The 20,030-nt window shown below is 45.4% G+C and overlaps 1 protein-coding gene across 1 annotated transcript in view; it reads right to left on the bottom strand.

The window, feature by feature from the left end:
• Positions 1-20,030, bottom strand: part of Chc (clathrin heavy chain) — an 83,008-nt gene that overhangs the window by 30,081 nt on the left and 32,897 nt on the right. The window contains exons 7-8 of the mRNA XM_037420609.2: positions 16,823-17,275; positions 8,909-9,850 (exon numbers count right to left, since the gene is read on the bottom strand). Of these exons, the coding sequence (XP_037276506.1) occupies positions 8,909-9,850; positions 16,823-17,275 (1,395 nt within the window). The remainder of the gene's footprint in view (positions 1-8,908; positions 9,851-16,822; positions 17,276-20,030) is intronic.

The raw sequence follows: 20,030 nt of genomic DNA, 5'->3' as shown, positions 1-20,030 counted from the left end.
GCAAGTGCTTTCTTTTAAAAGGCCCCTATAACACCTCAGATATCTTGTCAAACATTTCAACTAAACACGCACATCATGTGCAGAATGCTGCTACGATCAACGATTCTACACGTGGCAGGCAGCGCTACAAGCAGCCCGGTTGAAGAAAGTTTCCCTCTTCTCCTGCGAGCATCCGCACGACGCCGAAAACTTGAATCTGACGCACAGCACATTGATGCTATGATTGGTCGAGCAAAAGCCTACGACTTCCAGTTAGTCTGCAAGCAGCTGTCCTTGCTGCTTGTTGTCCGCTATGTTCCCTTCGTGCGTGCAAATCAGCTATTGCGGCCTGTAACGCAGGGTCCATACCAGCAGGATTCGTTAAGCACAGGCCAGCTTGGCAGCAGCTGTTCCCTGACAGGCACACAGTTGATGGAGAGACGGACCCATGGAAACCGGAAGTAGCCGGTGTTTCAAGGAGTGCTTTGGGGGTAACGTACGCTGTGCGAGATTGGTAGGGGCGCTAAGCGGCTTTGGGAGAGGATACCTACCAAGGGTAGCGAAGGAAGGAGAGAAAAGAGTGATCTCTGCGTTTCGAAACTCCGCTATTAAAACACAGTTACGAAAAAAATTTCCTGGCTTTGTGGTCATTGTATACTCGTGCACAACTTCCCCCACACAACTGGTTCAGGCCAGGTCTCCCGCATCTAGCGTCACACGAGTCGACAGGATGAAGACCTCGCAACCACTTCATCGCCCGGCCATCATCATCGAAGACCTCAGCGAGACTCAGTGACCGAACGCGGACCACCAAGACCACCAAGCATCATGACAGCAGCATCAGACGACCTTGACATTCCTAAGTACACCGTATCAGCGGACGACGGACCCGTACAGGACTGGTTCAACCTGTTCGAGCTCCATGCTACCACTGCATCTTGGTCGGAACGGGAGATGGTTACGAACTTCAGCGACTATGTCACCGGTGAGGCATTTAAGTTTTACCTCACCCACATATTCGACAACGACGAGTCTTGGCAAAAGATAAAAGAAGGAATGATCATCTGGTTTCAAGACTATAATGAAGATTCGATTAGCACACGTACTCTCAGTGCATTCAAACTCAGTCATCGCAGTCATAAGCAGCCTTCACGCACTCGAGTACAGAGCATGAATTTACAATTCCCGTCAGGTGAAGTTAGCCACATGCTCACGGAAAAACCACATGGTCGTGTTCCCAACCTTCCACCTGGTTCCTCATCCGCGGATATATCACCAATGCTCAACTCACCGCTGCATAAAAGAATTGAATCCGCTATTAATGACCGAGATGCATTTAATACTTCATGCCACATGCGTACTTTGCAAACTGACTTGGCATTCAGCCCAGCAGTGCCACAAAGACAGAAGCATTCACAATCAGCATCTTGTGAAGGAAAGTCTTCTGCAGAAGCGTCTAGTGCTAATCAATTGCAAGATCGAAGTGACGTGAATCCAGTATACAACCTCACTGCCAACAATGAAAACAAAAGCACAGGTGCAACTTCTGATGACACAAGTAATCTTCAGGCAACCACCAACAATGAACGATTTATGAATACAGAAGATTCAAGTGCACGAAACCCCGCACATTGTTTTGTGCCGGAAACATCTGCATTGGTTCACGTCGTAGAAGCCTGCGAAGGACTTGCTAAGAATCCTGACACAGCACGATCAATGTCACACCACAAGCAAGTCAACGAAACCAAGAAACTACAACGTCAACGTATACTTCAACATTGTCAACGACGAAAGGAAACCTCATCGAAACCACTTTTAAGGCTCAAAGAACACTTCAAAAAGGTCCATCGTCGTGGATACATTCTCCACCAAAAATCAAGAATGTGCCTTCCATCAAACCATCTGCGACATCGCCATAGAAAAATCTCCAAAAGCCACAAAAGCACCCCTTGTACTCGGCAGAAACACAGGCAGCGCCCAATCAACCTCGATCAACGCGCGCGCAAGCTGCCTGCACGACCTGTACCACGACGATGAATTCCATGCCTACGATATCCGAACTGTCCATTCTGCAAGGTGTTCGAACCTCGTTTGTTCTTCACAAGAATGCCGGCTGCGATTTCCGCTATCTCCACGTCCAAAGCATTCTTGTGTTATCCAGGACGCAACCATCAGCCTCGCCCACCAGAACTCCTGCGTTAACCGGACTGCTGCACTCATTCCTGATCGTGTGACGTATGAAGCGATGATTAGTAGAGGTCGAGAAGGAAGAAGTCGGAACGGAATAAACATGGGGTATGAGCCAGGCCACGTCTCCCGCATCTAGCGTCACATATATATATAAAGTATATGTTCTTTCAAGACACTCAAAATTGCTATGCCATTCCTAGTTGAATGCACGATCAAGTCACATTGGACACCGCAACTAGTTGTACATGCAGAGACTCTTGCCAATGTGTTAATTCACATTTGATAAACCTCCGATTTATCTGCACATCTGAATCATTATTTTTTACATTTATCGGTCATGCTACCGTGAACTTCCGATTTTGAGCACATTTAGGAACTGCAAAATTTCACTGAATTAGAAAAACGTGCTGCTCGTGTAGATGATCTTGAACGGACCGTAAAATCTCTAGAATCCAAAATTGTCGACTTAGAAGACAGGAGTAGGCGTTCTAATCTGTTGATCTTCGGTCTTCAAGAGGAAGCCGGTGAAACGGAAACTGAGCTTAAGCAAAAAGTTGTTACCGATATATTTTCCGAGAAATTAAATGTAAATTGTAGTTCGATTGGAAGAATCCATCGTCTAGGGAAGCCGGGTAAACAAAGACCAGTTATCATTTTTTTTTCAAAACTTCAATGAAAAACGTGATGTTCTAAAAAACGCCTACAAGCTAAAAGGGACAAGCTTTACCGTACAAAACGATTACTCGCGTGAAACACTCAGAAAACGTAAATTGCTATGGGACAGTGCGAAAGCAGAAAAAAAAGAAGGCAAGAAAGTCGCTTTGATAGACGAGAAACTGCGAGTCGATAACGATTACTTTATATGGAGCGATCCCACCAACAGCAGGGTTAAAATTCATCGTAGCACTTCAAAAAAGGACTGACTTCCTCCACCTCGCGATTTCCGAATTTTGAACATTAATGCACGAAGTGTTCTTAATAAAACTGATAAGCTTGAAGCGGTTATTCTTGGGCATAACCCACACGTGGTCGTCATCACGGAAACTTGGTTGCATGACGAAATAGATGATACGGACGTCTTTCCCTCTGATTACCGTGCTTTCCGTCGTGATAGGCATACAAGGGGTGGTGGTGTTGCTGTCTTGGTGAGGCAAGATATCACCGCAGTTCTCCTACGTCAGACAGCTAATCTTGAAACGCTTTCTTTAAAAATTTTATGCCGTAATACATCTTTTCTATTATTTGCTGTTTATCGAGCCCCTGATTCCCCTCCGCAATTTCTTCAAGATCTGCATGAACACATGGCATCTTTTGTACACAATAAAATTTTTTTAATAGGTGATTTCAATCTACCGGGCATTGACTGGATTCGCGGTACATATAGCGCTGATGTGAGCGTAAACAATGAACATTTGCGTGACATTATTTTGATGCATAACTTACAGCAAGTGGTTACTGAGCCTACACGAATTAGCGCTGCTTCAATAGTTGACCTTATATTTATTAGCCAGACTTTTCAAGAGTTTTCTGTTTCTGTTGAACAAGGCATTTCTGATCACGAACTTGTGGCTTTTTCCTGTACCATCGATCTTCCCAAGTCTACTAGTTGTAAAACTGTTTCTGTAAAGGATTATTCACGTGCCAATGATGAGAGCGTACTAGATTACCTTGATGATAGTCTGAGTGCTTTTGGGGGACATGACGCTGCTAAACTTTGGGACGAATTTAAGAATATTTGTATGCACTGTATCGACAACTTTATTCCAAGCAGAACTAAAAAAACATCCAAACCTACTCCCTGGATGACGCGTGAGATAGTGCATGCGAAGAGAAAAGTCAAACGTCTGAGACGACGGGGTATTTCTCGTGACGAAATCGTACCATGCCAAGCTAAATTAAACGAGGCTGTTAGGGCAGCTAAACTTCGTTACTTTCAATTTACCCTGCCTAACTTCATCCGAACTGCTCCCAGCAAGTTTTGGAGCTTTCTCAGCAAAAAAAGTAAACCAGTTGACCATATTATGCACGAGGGCAATCCTGTCGTCGCTAAACAAGAGATCGCTGTTCACTTCAATGCTTATTTTAATAGTATATTTTCAAACTCGCCTGTTCCCCGTTGCCTGAATCACACATTGGTGAAGGATGACTTTAGTTTTGTTTCTTTGCCTGGCGTCTTTTCTATGCTGTTGAATATAAAAACAAAATCATCACCCGGGCCTGACAACTTACCAAACGTGTTTCTTCACAGATACGCCGAAATGCTATCGCGTTTTCTTGTTATCATCTTTCGTGCATCACTATCTTCAGCAGTGCTTCCGAACGACTGGCTATCTGCTCGTGTCATTCCTATCCTAAAGAAAGGCGATCCATCATTAGTTCAAAACTACCGCCCCATATCACTAACCTCCTCTTGTTGTAAACTTTTAGAACACATTATTGCTAACGAAATCACTAGGTTTCTTGATGATCGAGCTATTTTAACTCCTATGCAGCATGGATTTAGGAAGGGCCTCTCCACTGTAACCCAATTAACTACTGTAATTCACAGTCTCGCTAGCGTTGTCGACAAATCAGGACAAACTGACATCATATTTCTGGATTTTAGGAAGGCGTTTGATCTCGTGTCACACGCGAAACTAATCGAAAAACTTGTTCATCTGGACGTTCCCTCATACCTAGTAAATTGGATTTCTGCTTACCTCACTAACCGTAGGCAATTTGTTGCAATTGATAATTGCTGTTCGAGTGACCTTGCTGTTACTTCTGGAGTTCCCCAAGGAAGTGTTCTTGGACCTTTATTATTTAATATATACATTAATGACATAGTTGACTATTACTGAACCTGTACAGATAAAATTATTCGCTGATGACTGCTTACTCTTTAATGAAATTACCTGCCAGCAAGACCAAATCACCCTAAACTCTAACCTTCAAAAAATTTTAACATGGTGCGAACGCTGGGACATGCAGCTTAATATTGATAAAACAGTATTTATGAAAATCACCAAAAAAATTAATAAACTTTCGTTTACGTATAATCTTGCATCCATGCCTCTTACAGAGGTTGATGAATATAAGTACCTGGGTGTCATCATAACTAATAATCTCAGTTGGAACTCCCACATCTCTCACCTTTGCGACTCAGCCTTCAAAAAACTCTGCTACCTCAGACACAAATTAAAACATGCTCCTCCCGAGACCCGTCTAACCGCTTATACCTCTCTTGTCCGTCCTAAGCTTGAATATGCAGCTATCGTATGGGATCCTTACACTAAAACTAACATCGATGCGCTAGAAAGGACCCAACGTAAAGCAGTAAGATTCATCTTCTCCAAATATCGCACCAGTGACTCTCCAAGTGACCTAATGGCCCAACACAACATTCAGTCCTTGCAACTAAGAAGAAAAATTCACAGGCTTAAATTTCTATTCTTACTGTATAATAATAAATTGTCTCTTTCTCCTGAACCTTACATAAAGCCTCTCACTGCTCGCCGAACAAGACATCGCCACTCTGCCACATTAACGCCTTACAATACCAGAACCAACATCTTTAAGTATTCCTTTTTTTCCTCGAACAGTAGCCGACTGGAACAGCCTACCTCTTAGTACACTCAGCAACACCGACTCTATCGCATCCATTTCATCTTAGATCTAGCCCTTCCTCTTTCAATACAGTGATCCAGTATTTTTTTCCCCCTGTTTATTTTTTTTTTACTAACTCCTTTGTACATTGATTAGATAGTTCTGTATTGTTTATCTTCTCATATTGTATATTATTTTTCTTTGTATCACATTTCTTTTAGTGCTCATTTACTTGTTAGTAGATTCACTTTGTTGTTGCTTTGTATAGATCCTACTTGTATATATTCTTGATATTTGCAGACTTTGTACTTTTGTTCGTACTTTTCCCCTCCTGCCTGGGCCTATTAAGGCCTGCAGTATTCCTAAATAAATAAATAAAATAAAAAATATTAATTTTGGAGCACTCTCGAGCAACTAACTTCACATCCGAGATACATAGAAGTGAAACGCATTTACTTTCAAACACCTGAACAATTCTAGCTCTTATGAAGAGCTAGAAATACTTTGATTCATTGCAAATCTCAGACAAAAGCATCTCAGTAGTACAGCATACTTTGACTTTATGTGTATGAAGTGTAGACTGATAACATTACCTATTGTATCGTATGGCCTACTAGCAAAAAAGTTTGAGAGCAGTGGCAACAAACTCTGCTGAAGCAGTGATAAGAAAACCCAGCAGTTCCCGTCAGACTGAGGGCACATGTGATAGCATCACTTGGTATGCGAGGCCTGTCATCAATTGGTCATCAACCGGACAAGAACAAGTCGCCGCCTGTCCTCCATAAAGAGCACGAAAGTATGCCAGGAGGGGAGACAGGGCTCAGTTGCTCAAAGAACGCAGCCACTGGCACGTGCTGTTTCGATGGGAGTCAGAAAACTGAATGTGAGCTTGCTGTGCTCTCAAAATTTACTTAACGTTCACAGAACTCTCAGTATGAAAACTGCCTTGGTCCCTGGAGTGGCCTTACTTCCTTACACCAGTGTTTTGCAGAGCTAAGCGAAATCTGATCTAAGAGTTAGCTGCTAGCCTCATTTTGTTGAACAAAACAACACTGCTATTGCATTCACTATTTCACTCTTAGGTAAAACGTTTTTTTAACCGCCAGCTATTCACCCTGGAAAGAGAGAGGCCGTGACTTAACATAGCATAGCCGCTCTCCATAAGGCAAAGCACCTTCCAGCACCAGGGCAGTCTGCGACAGGCCAGCAACTGACAGCTGTGCATATTAAAACAATCTGGCTGCTCTGACCAGGAGGCACTTCTCATGATCAGATTACATTAAAAAAACAAGCAAGCAACATATTAGAACTGGGACCGCAGCAATAACTGGCTCACAAGGGCAGGGCCTTTTGGGTATATTCACTACAGTGATTGCAAACCCGGATGTGCTGGTGGAAACAGCAACGAAAAACTCTGCTGGATGAACATGCTTGAGTAAAATAGAGTATAATCACTAAACGGAACTGGAAAGGACCAGGAAAATGTGTTCAGTTTAACAGGAGTTCTTTTTAGTGAGAGATGAGTAAGGCTGAAAAATTCTAGTATGAAACCTATTGCGCTAGAGGCAGTTCCAAATAAGCAGGATTTCTGTTAAACAAATTTACATTTACCGAGTGTCTGCTGTATACTTTAGGAAAGCATCCATCACGTTCCCCTCGTTCACTAGGTCTTCCATAAAAACAAAGCATGGAAAATTCAACATTGTCCTATACATCGCTAGTTCCCCCTAATTTCATTCCACAATGCCCAGAAGCAGAAATGACATCCATTTTACCGATGTGTGTAGTTATTGCTGAACATTGCTTTCAGTCGTACGACACTTGAAGTAAGTTAGCAGCAACATTTCAGGAACAGACCATATGGCTGTAGACAACATCCTTGAATAGATGGCTGTCGTGATTTCTCAGAACCTTTCGGTCTAGACACTGCAAGCTTCAGCGGGGAGCGTGTTTTGCCATCAGGCTGACTCGCAACAAAAGTTGCGTCAGCACCGTGCATGAAGTGACGGCTTACTCGGGATGCATGTCCGAGCACCGTTTATTCAATGGAATAATTCTTAGCCTGTAGATGCGACTTAGGTGGCTCAAAGATCACGCTGGACAAGTTTTGACGGGCCGGCGATGCGACTATTGCCGATAGATGCTCCCAAACCAGCGACTGGCTCAGCTTAATGCTATTGCTGTTGATATTACCAGGATGACACACTATATACAACAAGAGCACTTTGGCTACTCCTTTATTGACATGCTATGTACATTATGCACTAATTACCATTAATTAGGCTGGTGCAAATAGTGAGTTTTAGGCTGGAAGTGAATTGTGATTTGGTCAAATAATTTTCAATTGAATTCGAATAGTATGCATCCCATGTTAGAAAAATTGGCATATTTGTCATGACGTAACTAAGCTGAACAGTACTTTTCAAGAATTGAAACACGGCCTGTGCGAACGCCATTCTTGTTTGGTTCAACGGAAGTGGAAACAACTTTGAATAGTAGCAGGATTGATTAATATGTGGGGTTCAACGTCCCAAAACCACCATATGATTATGAGAGACGCTGTAGTGGAGAGCTCTGAAAATTTCGACCACCTGGGGTTCTTTATAGTGCACCCAAATCTGAGCACACAGGCCTACAACATTTCCGCCTCCATCGGAAATGCAGCCGCCAGAGCAGAGATTCGGTCCCCCGACCAGAGGGTCAGCAGCCGAGTACCTTAGCCACTAGACCACCGCGGCGGGGCGAGTAGCGCAATTTTACATCCGGTAAAATGCAAGTGATAACTGGCAAAACAGGTTATTGTTTACTATATTTACAGCATATAAGCCTGTATAACACGCTTTTAAACTTAATATATGATGAACTAACTGATGCGGGGCGATGTGTTCATTAACCTTGAAGTGAAACATCGAGACAGTGTAGATTTCTCTGAAAGATGTTTTCATGGCTTAGCACCTCTTCACTGCAGTGAAACTGCAGACTAATATACACCTATTTGTTCGTTTAGAGTACTTTGACATTTCTAACAATCTGAATTCGAAATGAAGCAAGTATGAATACAGTAATATTCGCTCGAATATTTGTTCAAGCCTACCAGCAATGCATGACTGATAAAACAATTGAGCAGAGTAAAACGTGGAAGAAGACTGAGCACCTTGGTGATGATTTCCTTGAAGTGTGCCTCTCGCCAGGCTTCCGTCGGGTGCTGCATCATGGTGACCACAGCGTTGTCGAACTCCTCGTACTTGTCATAGAGGAAGACCAGTTCAGCCCACAGGTGTGCCTGTTCGGCGGCCCGCAGCACCTTGGGAATGTTGACGCGCGACCAGAATAGCTCGAGGTGCTCACGCATCTTGCCGGGCTTGTACTTGGAGTAGAGGATGGCCAGCTCGGTGAACATACCCATGTGGGCACGCTCCAGCCCCAGGGCCGCCTCCAGCAGGGAGATGAGCTCCTCAAAGTAGCCCCGGTCCTGGTAGTAGTTGATGAGGTCCTCGAGCTCGTCGGCGTGCACCACAATGTGCAGGCCACACATCTGAGCCAGCCTAAACTCCTCGCTGTCCACGCATGCAAAGCACACCTCCTTCCAGGTGCGCGTCGAGTTGGCCTTGCGCGCCGAGTCCACGGCACCCTGGAACTCCTTCAGGTGCACCAAGGTGATGGCCAGGCGGGCAAAGTTGGACACATTGTTGTACAGGAGCTTGGCCGGCTCGTACAGGCCGTCCTCGAAGCAACGGTCACCGATGCGCTGCACGTCCGCGTGGTTGGGGCCTGACACAAACTCCTCCAGGTCGGCCAGACGATTGGTCTTGGCGTACGCGTAGATCAACTCGGACTCCACATACGACTCCCGCCCCTTCTTGCGCGCCATCTGCAGGTACCGCACCAGGTCCTCCCACGATCCCGTCTTGTGCGCAGTTTGCACCACATCCAGATAGGCGGTGTGGTCGCCCGCTTTGATGAACGAGTCGATGGCCTCCTTGACCATGCCTTGGCTCAGCTGGGCACGGGCCAGCTGGCTCCACACTCCGGGCTCGTTGCATCGCTCGGCAAACTCGTACGCCCGGTCGAGGTTCTGAATATGCTCGATCAGCACCTGCAGGGAGAACGAGCGATCCGTCACAAGGCACTCGTGGACAACCTTCTGGAGGCTTCATCTGAAGGGCCCCAGCAGCAAATTTTTACAACAAAGGTACTCATGGTTCATAGCAACTGTGAAAAAGAAAAATTGGAATTCCAAAAAGCTAACAGAAAATAAGTACGCAGAGAAAGACAAGCCACGCTTACAACATGGAAGCACATCTTTTGCAATCAACAGCAAACAGATTACACACCTTTCTTCTAAGCTCTTGAATTTATTACAGGTTTTACTGCACTGAATCGATTTTAAGTTCGACGTATTTCTTTGTGTACTGCAAGCACTGATTTGATTTGATTTGTGGGGTTTTAACGTCCCAAAACAACCATATGATTATGAGAGACGCCGTAGTGGAGGGCTCCGAAGATTTCGACCACCTGGGGTTTTTTAACGTGCACCCAAATCTGAGCACACGGGCCTACAACATTTCCGCCTCCATCGGAAATGCAGCCGCCGCAGCCGGGAATCGAACCCGCGACCTGCGGGTCAGCAGCCGAGTACCTTAGCCACTAGACCACCGCGGCGGGGCGTACTGCAAGCACCGATGGCAATTATCTACGTAGAGTGGAACTCCTATTATAAGTCTCCCGGTTTCACGACGATTTGCATTTTACGATGAATCGGTTATGTCCTGACAAAATTTCCAGAGAAATGATTTATTGATAACCTTGGTTATACGGTACAGTTTTACACAGACTTTCAGAGTTTGTCTGAAAGAAAAACTGTATTCACTCGAATTAAATGTCTGTCCAAAATGTGAACTTTCGTTCCCCCGAGGTTGACTATTAGAAAAAGTAGAGACCGAGACCGGATGTCTTCTTAGAATGGAAAGTTCATTCGCCTAGAAATTCATGCTCTTCTGCATCGCACGCGTATGTATCTAGGATCGTTACTTAGCCAAGCTTCACACAGAGGAGCTTCAGCCAGCCGAAAAGATACTTTAACGTTTTCGGTCTGTAGAAACATTTCCTGGCCTACATACACACCTCATCTCCAGCCTTTTTGCACTCGCACGCACAGGCTTGCGTACATGTAAGGGTGCGACGCAGCCGTTTTCATCGTGCGAAATTACTTTCACTTGACGTCAACATTCATAACAACAGCGCATCATCGCTAGTTGCACTTCAGAAGCCAACAAGTTACAAAGCGCACAGCTCAGTGGCACACAAAGGCATTCTATGCAAACTCGTGGCCCGTCGCATTTATGTGAGAGCGACGATATCAAGCTACTCCTTTGATGGGAGGCTGCTGCCAATGCTGTTTCGGTTTTGTTCTCATGCGCAGGCAATTTTTGGAATGTTTAGCGACAAAGATGTGCATTGGACTAGATTTTTCAAGAATTGAGAATAAAGATCCCCTCCAACTATGTAATGCTGTTTTTAGCTGCCACAGACAAGAATTATTTATTCTACTTTCCTAGCAGAAGAACAATATCGTGCTGTGGGCTTATTCAGATGGTTTGTAGCCACTTTTTGGGTAAGGCTGAGTGTCGCTGCTTGTAATCTTAGTTCTTCAATTATACGATGCCCGGATTATGACGGTATTGCTTGGTCCTCTGAAAGTCGTATAATTGGGATTCCACTATAACTATATCTAGTCGCTCACGTCTGGATGCTCTCGTGATCATCCCCTCAACTTGCTGTGGACCAAAATTATATGAATGGCTTAGATAGCTTGAAGAATATGGCGTGCTGGTCAAGACATGAATTAAGTCACAATTCCGTCGCATAACACTTCCCAGCAGACAGTGGCACATACCCGCGGGTGGGTCAAGTGTCTTGGTACGCAGGTATGTGCCACAGGTGATCGACGCTTAGTTTCTACCCAGAAACGAGGAGAACAATGGGGGAATTTTAACGTGCGAGTGCTAACAAAGGAAGAAAAAAACTTTATTTGCAAGGGTGTGGGACAGGGGTCATGAGCTTGACGGGTGGGGCCCCAAGTCCAGGGCTCCACTGGGTGCCGCCGCCTGCCTGACATGACGCAGAAGTGCAAGTCTGAAATGATAGTTGTCTGCGGTATATCTCTGTGTTCCTGTGCTTTAATTGCAAGGGCAATGGCAAAGTATTCCGTCTTGGAGATCGAGGACGTGTACAGCGATGCACATGTCACCATGCAGTTGTTGCTAAGTACTGATGCAACTGACCGTTTAAAATTTTACCTCGAAGCGTCCACATACAAAACACTTGATTTGTTTTTTAATGTTTTTGGAGCCATCGCACTCTCTCCTCTCTGCGCTTTGTTTATTTTTACGTGTTTGTTTTAGCGAGTGCTAAAAAAAAACAGACATCAGCAGCCTTGACCAGACAAAAAGAATCAATGTCAGGGTCCCAGCAGGAATCAAACCCAAGCATTCTGCATGGCAAGCATTCTACCACGGCACCCCACCAGGTCTCTGAATAACTTTTCAAATAGTTCGTAAGTATCAGTTGTGGTTACAGTATTAGCTATCCAAATTTAGAAACATTACATATATACTCCCATGATAAAGCAGTCACGTCGGGTTAACGTCAATTTTAGTTAGGTGCCATGTGATTAAGTTGACTTATGTAGTGTCCAGGGCTACGATCTTCGCGAGCACCAGCGCTTCGAATCACTATCGCTTCTGGTGTTGCTAATACTCATGCTCCTGTTCGCATCGTTGTGCAAGTGCAAAGAACTGGTTATACAACGTCTGCAGCTTTTCCACATATGTCTGTGCATACAGCGTTTATACATATGCCTTGCATAATTTGGTACTGTGTCACTCAGTAAAATAAGTTACAACATGGTCGCCTTCCCTCCGCAAGCTTCCCATAACATTGATTCCCAAGGTATGTGGGATCTGCCGAATGTTTTAGAAGTTTAAGTAACGGCATAAGCAAAATAATCTATTTGTGGACACTCTCTGCCCGCCGCAACAAATACCGCACCCAGATAATGTTCGGCTTTAGTACATGCGCTGGCCACAGTATCGTAGCACAAAGGGACACTGCGCCACGAGGGCCTAAAGAGAGCAAGCGTCAAGAGGCACAAGCACTGTTTTTTAGATGCAAAGCAGCTTATGGCAAAGTTCAATCCACTGGTGTACGACCACCTATTCTGCACATGTGCTACAGCTGGCCCAAGCACTGCCAGAATGCTTTCACGTGCTAGCGCATTCTGGCCTCTCCCCCTTACACTCTCTGAAACCACGTGAAGGCATCGGGAAACAAGATTCTGCAGACTTCGGATGAACCAACGCGTTGTATCTTAGACCGTGGTAGCGCATTCAGGCCTGCGCAAGTGACTGTGGCCTCTCGGCAATCACGCGATGGCCTCGGGGGGGGAACGGGATTCTGCAGTCTTGCGATGAACCAACGCATTGTATCGTAGTCAGACCTTGGTAGCGCATTCAGGCCTGCGCAAGTGGCTGCGGCCTCTCTCAGCAATCATGTGATGGCGTCAGGGAAACGGGATTCTGCAGAATCGCGATCAACCAATGCGTTGTATCCTAGTCAGGCCGTGGTAGCACGTTCAGGCCTGCTCAAGTGGCTGTGGCCCCTCTACCTTACCCTCTCATCAATCACGTACCGTATTTACTCGATTCTACCGCGCCCTCGATTGTAACGCGCACCCGATTTCCACCGCGAAAAAAAAAAAAAAAAACTTAAGACATCGATTGCAACGCGCACCCATTTTTCTCGCTGGCCCGCACGATCACATTACTCGAAAAAACGACTCCTTTCGGGAGCGTCTTCCATTTAAATATGAGGTACGGGCGAAGCTTGTGCATTGCCGTCACTGTAGTTTTACCGTGGACCGATGCCAGCACGCGAACTTGCTTCGCCCCCTTCTCGACGGTTGTGGTGCCAGGCATGTCGAAGTAAAGAGGCGTCTGATCGACATTCCTGATTTGCCCAAGCAGGTAGCCGTTGTTGCGCCGCAAGTTTAGGACGAACCTATGAAAACTGAAGCTTTTCATCGTACTCTTCCGCAAAACTTTTCGCATATGCATGTTCCCCTTCGGAGGGAAAAGCCTTTCCTCTTCATAAAGTTAGTTAGCCAGCACCTGCTCGCTTTAAACTGGCTCCGCATTAGACCTTTTTCTAAGAGTAATTGCATAGCCCGCACTTGGAGCAGTTCTGTCGTCACGGGCCGCTGTGCCGCTCGCTGCTCAAGCACATACTTGCCGAGCAGCTATTTAATTTGCGCAAAACGACCCTGCTGTGGTCCACTGAAGCCTTTGGGTGAAGCTTTGCTGTCGACAATCTTCTGCTTTTGTTTCCGCCGGTCCCGCACGCACGTTTCAGGAACTCCGAACGACCGCGATGCGGCCCGATTTCCGTCCGTTTCTGCACCCGCGATGACTTTTCTTTTAAAAACGGCATCGTGGTGCACTCGAGTTTTTGGAGTCGGCCCTTCCACGCCGTCGATGCTAATGCACTACTAGATGACGAACTCCTCAGCACACGTACGAAGTGCCGCACATGGGAAACACATAGGCAGAAATGGCCGACGCGCCATGCCGACGCACATAGGGGGCGGCTATTTTGGATTTGCCGATGGCAATAGATTGACTAATTTTTTTGTTCGTACTCGATTCTAACGCGCATGCGATTTATGAACTCGCTTAACCGGAAAAAAGGTGCGCGTTAGATTCGAGTAATTACGGTAATGGCATCGGAGAATGGGATTCTGCATACTTGCGATGAACCAACACGTTGTATCCTAGTCAGACCGTGGTAGCGTGTTCAGGCCTGCGCAAGCGGCTGTGGCCTCTCTACCTTACACTCATCAATCACGTGATAGTATCGGGGGAACGAGATTAGGCAGACTCGAATTCTTGTGCCCCCGTGTGGCATGCTCCAAGAAGAGTTTGGGACAAGTAAAAGCAACAGAAACTACAGCGATTTCATGGTGTGCTCCACTTGCAAGGATGCGTTAACATTGGGCAAGGTGCCCAATATGAATGTACCTTTGCACTGCTTTGCATGCTACACATAGTTCCCTTCTAAGTGAGAAATATCATGGCAAAACCTTTAGCACTGTTTATCCTGTAGTGCCAACTATATCATCCCTGGCTTTCTTGTATGCTTTATTTTGCTTAGCCAACTTAGGTCCCACCTCACCCACCGGCCAAGGACTTTTCCAAGCCTTCGGCCTCCCACGTAGTGCAATTTTTTATTCTCCTACTTTTTTAAGCACAGTGCACATTATTGGGTTGAACTAGAAACAAGCAGTTTTTTTTCGTGACCGAAAAATGCTACGCCCAGTAAGCGCTCCTGCAGTTGCCTCCATAGTGTTCTCCCGTACACAACGCCGTTGGGGACACTGCATAAGTAGCTCTATCTATAGTACAAACGCCGGCCACAGTCACGTTAGGGGCACTGTAACATGGGGGCTGTAAATTATTAAAGACGATAGTCTTTCTTGGGGACCTTCAACGAAAAAATTTTGGTTTGTCTGTACATTTGTCTGTCCGTCCTTACCGATACCTGAAACTGCACCGAACTGCCAACCCCATTCGCAGCGCCCACCAATATTGCTAAAGGTTGAGCATTCATACTTGTGCGATTGTCAATTAGGAAGCAATTATTGCGCATATCCGAGGCACCATAACAACACGATGTTTTGTATGTGCGGCTTTATACTAGAGAAGGCACACACAATTCTAAAAACCGTAGTGTTCATCAAACTCCGCTGACAGTGCAACGGGATGCTCAAAAAGGTAAGTGCTTCCAACGCTTTGCTAAGACTACACGGTGGTGGCACCAGCCCATCGCTTTGCGTTCTACACCTTATCACCTCTGAGACAAGCACCCATCTTTCTCCGCGGGCACGCACGCCTTCCTTCGTTTTCGAACTACCAGATGGCGCTCGTGTCTAACGTGCCTCGATGCGTTCGTTCGCCTCTGCTACCCGCTCGAGGCACTAACACAGCGCCTCCAGAATACCATTCACAAATTTTCTTGCGCAGAACATCAAATAAACGTTTTGTTCACTCTCTCCAGGCGCAAGACTATCGTCTCGCGACGACATTTGCAGTGTGACATGCAGATTCAGGCCAATCTTTTAGGACTTGTCGTGGGGCAGAGTGTCTGCACCTAAATTATTTTTCTGACACGTGGTTTCAGTATCCTACTTGTTTGCCAATTCTAATGGCTCAATAGAAGCATAGCCCAAGTTATAAGCACCATGCAAGTTTTGAAAGGTTGCCGTACTTAGCCTACTTTATGCAAAGAATTTTTGATTGATTGATTGATTTGTGGGGTTTAACGTCCCAAAATCACCATATGATTATGAGAGACGCCGTAGTGGAGGGCTCCGGAAATTTTGACCACCTGGGGTTCTTTAACGTGCACCCAAATCTGAGCACACGAGCTGCAAAGAATTTTTTTTTTAAACGTTTAAATAAGTTGAAGTACACGGGCTTCTAGCATTTTGCCTCCATCTTCATTCTGAGGTTTATTGACGAGACAACTGCTTGCATGAGTGCCAATAAGTTCGCAGCTTTGTCTCACAGGTCGTTTTAGTCTGCTGCCACCTCAAGAACTGACGTCTATCTGGTTCATTCAGTGCATGAAGCAACGAGATTGACTAATCCCAGGTGGGCATTGAAACAACTGAAGCCCTTCGAAAAAAACTTATTGCGGAGCAAAACTGACTGTTTCCATACAATGGAGGGATGAACTTTTAAACTAATATTGAGCGATTCGTTTAATGTCTGAACGAAACATGTGACCATTCTAAACATAGAAGATGTGGTTCTAAGATGCCAAAAGCCCACTACAATTCTGAGGCACACTGTACTGTGGGACCCTGCGTTAGTTTCAGCCACCTGGGGTTCTTTAACATGCACCTGGATTTTTGCCTTTTAACCCTATCAAAACCTGATTTCAGAGACCGGCAATCTAACAGACACCTTGCAGATCAGCAGCGCGGTGTATCACAATGGCAATGCAGGCACACCTGAATAGCTGAAGTGTTGACGTCGAACTTGCGAAAGATGGCGAAGGCCTCCTCGTAGAGTTCACTGCCAATGGCAATGTTGGCGATGTCAGGGGCATCGTAGTTGTCCAGTCGGTTGATGTACTCCATGACCCGCGAGCGGTCCGCCTTGATGGCAGTCAAAATGAGCAGGTTCTGCAGGTTGCGGTGGTCCGAGAAAACCGAGTTCTCCAACACAATCTTCTCGAGCAGCTCAATCAGCTCATTAGGCAGGTCAGCCGTCATGAATGCCTTGACTGTCACGGAGATGTCCTCGGGGTCCTGTGTCTCCGAGAGGGCCGTCTGGACCACCTGGTCGATGAGGGGGCGCCGGTACGGATTGCTCTCCGCCAGAACCTCTGCCCACAGGTCCGGATCTCGCCGTCGGACCAGGTAGCGAGCCTCGCTTTTGAACAGCGAGTTCTCATTGCACACCTGCACACACACAAGAACTCTCAGCAGTTGGCCAGTATTGCTTTGTTTAGCATGCAGAGTTCTCTAATGCAATAGCTTTCTTTAGCTACACCGCAGACCTTGAAATGTGCAGTGCTCAGATTGAAACCAAGCAATTTAGGGCAATGTAATGAACATACTATTAGTTCCATGATTTTCAGTTCAGGTCATAGCAGCGTAATTTTGACTGAAATGTGAAGATTAGAGCCAGTATTAATTTTAGAGACCAGTCACAATTGGTTGTTGCTCGTCCCCCATTCCAGACATTTCAAAGAGCCTCAACCAGTCGTGCACAGCAAGGATAAACCTTTTATTATAAACATATACAATATTGCACAAAGACTTGAAATATTTGCTCACACAAAGATCACAGCCTTCATCAGCGTAACTTGAGACTTCTTTCCATGTAATGATCATAACTTGCAACACTGAGCACAGACAACAGTTACTCCTGGCCACGTGCGGAGGCTTAGCACAAACCACTAGCGTCCAGGGCCTCAAGCTTTAGAATTAATGCCAGTGATCAAAAGACGAGACTGCTAAGATGCTTTGCTTGCACTGCCTTTCACCTGCATGCCCCCTCTACAGAACTTGCAGCTGAAACTGCACTGTGCTTGGAAAAGTAATTGAATTAACATGGACGTTTCCAGCATGGCAGACAACCAGAGGGAGTCGCTCTTTCCCTTTGGGAGTACCACTGCCTTGGCTAAGCTTGAAAGCAATGTCTCTTGATCCCACCCTCCTGGAATACACTGGATGCACCGAAAAGCAAGTAAAACAATGATAAAGGCCGGTATAATAAAATTTACGATGTGTGCACACCTGAATGCTTTCCTGCGGACGTTACTGACTGAGTGCCCACCCTGATAAGAACAGCTATAGCATAGAGCGCTTATAATGCAAGTCGCCCAAGTCTAGAATATTCAAGCTACAACCAAAACAACCTTCAAGCGTTTCACTTGCATAAAACGTGTTGAGCACACAGCCGAGAATGCGGGGTGCTTACAACCCTTCAGATTTCCTAATGTCCAAAAATTGACATTGCAAGACCCCTGTAGCCAACGAAATATATGTGGGGGGGAAACTAAATTTCCATTGCAGAAATCTACAGACTACGTTTCAGACCACCTTGATAATGTGCATTACAGCGAAACTACATTGAATTACGGCCTAAATTTAATGCGATGAAAGCCAAACTGTATATTTCACGTTATCGTATGCCAAACCACCATTCAAGTGTTGACATACCACTCGTGCCCCTCTTTTCATAAACAATACAATTTCCTTTCGTTGAAGTAGAGCAGCTGTAAAAAGTTATATCGATTCCATACTAAATTGCAACTTTAATTGCCCACAAATGATAGTGAAAAGTAACCAACAATAGGCTTAGCCTGTGGTTCGTCATGTCGCGGCTAGTTTTTCCAAGACAATGTGACTATCAGGCGTCGAAAAGATTGCACTAAAGAACTGAACCAAGAGTAACACAAGTTAAGGAGTTTGGGTTCGCAGCTGGGAGATCAACTACAAAAGCCTACCAAGCTGGCATAAGTTCATGCATTGGCAGCAAAAACCAAAGCTCGCGTTATAAAGGCATTTGCTTTTAAACTTGTGGGCGAGAAAGCAACTGTGATGCCTGTAGCAAGCACAATAATGAAGACTCATTTTGTTCTAATTTGAAATCAAAAGTTGTGAAACAGACCTAAAATCGAAAACTAGTTTCGATTGTAAAATCGTTCTGAAATGATCCCCGAGTATGTCCACAAAGCTAGCTTTTCTGCACAGCTTTCAAGCACTGCTGTAAAACCACCTTGGCACACTGGTGGCTCTATAGTGTGCAATTTTTTTTGTGTGTATAAAATGTGCTCATGCTTTTTTTTTTTTCTCATGAGAGCGACGTCTAGTTACATTGGAATCTACTTCAACTTACTATCGTGTAAATACGGTATGTTATATGTGGTCTGCACAGTAACCCACGTGACAAGCAGCAACGCAACTCCACCCGTTTTGGAGTGTTCGTAACTGGAATCGCGTAGCAATGAACAGAGGGCCAGATGCCACCCTTATTCAATTACGTACGGCAATGGAGGAAAGATTAATTGTGAAGCTCAGACTAGCTGCCTATCACACTGGGCCAAAATGAAGTCCAATGCACTTCGTGCAGAGGTTACATAGGCGAAGACGTTCGTGATGTGCCTGTGCTCAATCGTTCTCATGCCTCTATGTACAGTGTAAACCACTTGCAATATAACCTCATTACAACAGGTCTCCACAGCGAAGAGTAGTCTGTTGTAAAAGGATGTAGCGCGATTACCGTCATTCATCATCATCATTTCTTAGTCACCACGTCGCGCCTCTAACAAAGATCATGCCTAGCTCAAGCTGCCTGAGTAACGGAACAGTTTTACGCGCCTGGTGTGTCGAACGCTGGCAGCAGCCGCTCTACTTCAGCCCTACGAATAAAGTGGCAAGGCCGCCTTCACACATCGTCTCATTGTCTCGTCTCCCTCTCGCCGCCACAAGGAGTATATTCAGTTGTCAGTCCCTTCAAGTTCTGGGAGTAATAGTTACGCGGGAAGAAAAAAAAACAAGTCACTGACAATTTGTTTCCGGGGTGCAATTATTGCGAGAGTAAATGTGGCATGTAAAATTTCTTATTCTTTCCAGTTATGACATGCCAGAAAAGTGAAAACAAGAGACTTGATAAGGTCGTGCAGGATAAAGAGTGGTAACCATGCAA

This window comes from Rhipicephalus microplus, chromosome 3, assembly GCF_043290135.1.
Source record: "Rhipicephalus microplus isolate Deutch F79 chromosome 3, USDA_Rmic, whole genome shotgun sequence".
Taxonomy (NCBI): domain Eukaryota; kingdom Metazoa; phylum Arthropoda; class Arachnida; order Ixodida; family Ixodidae; genus Rhipicephalus; species Rhipicephalus microplus.
Note: the sequence above shows the minus strand (reverse complement) of the source record. Positions and strands in the feature narration are given on the sequence as shown.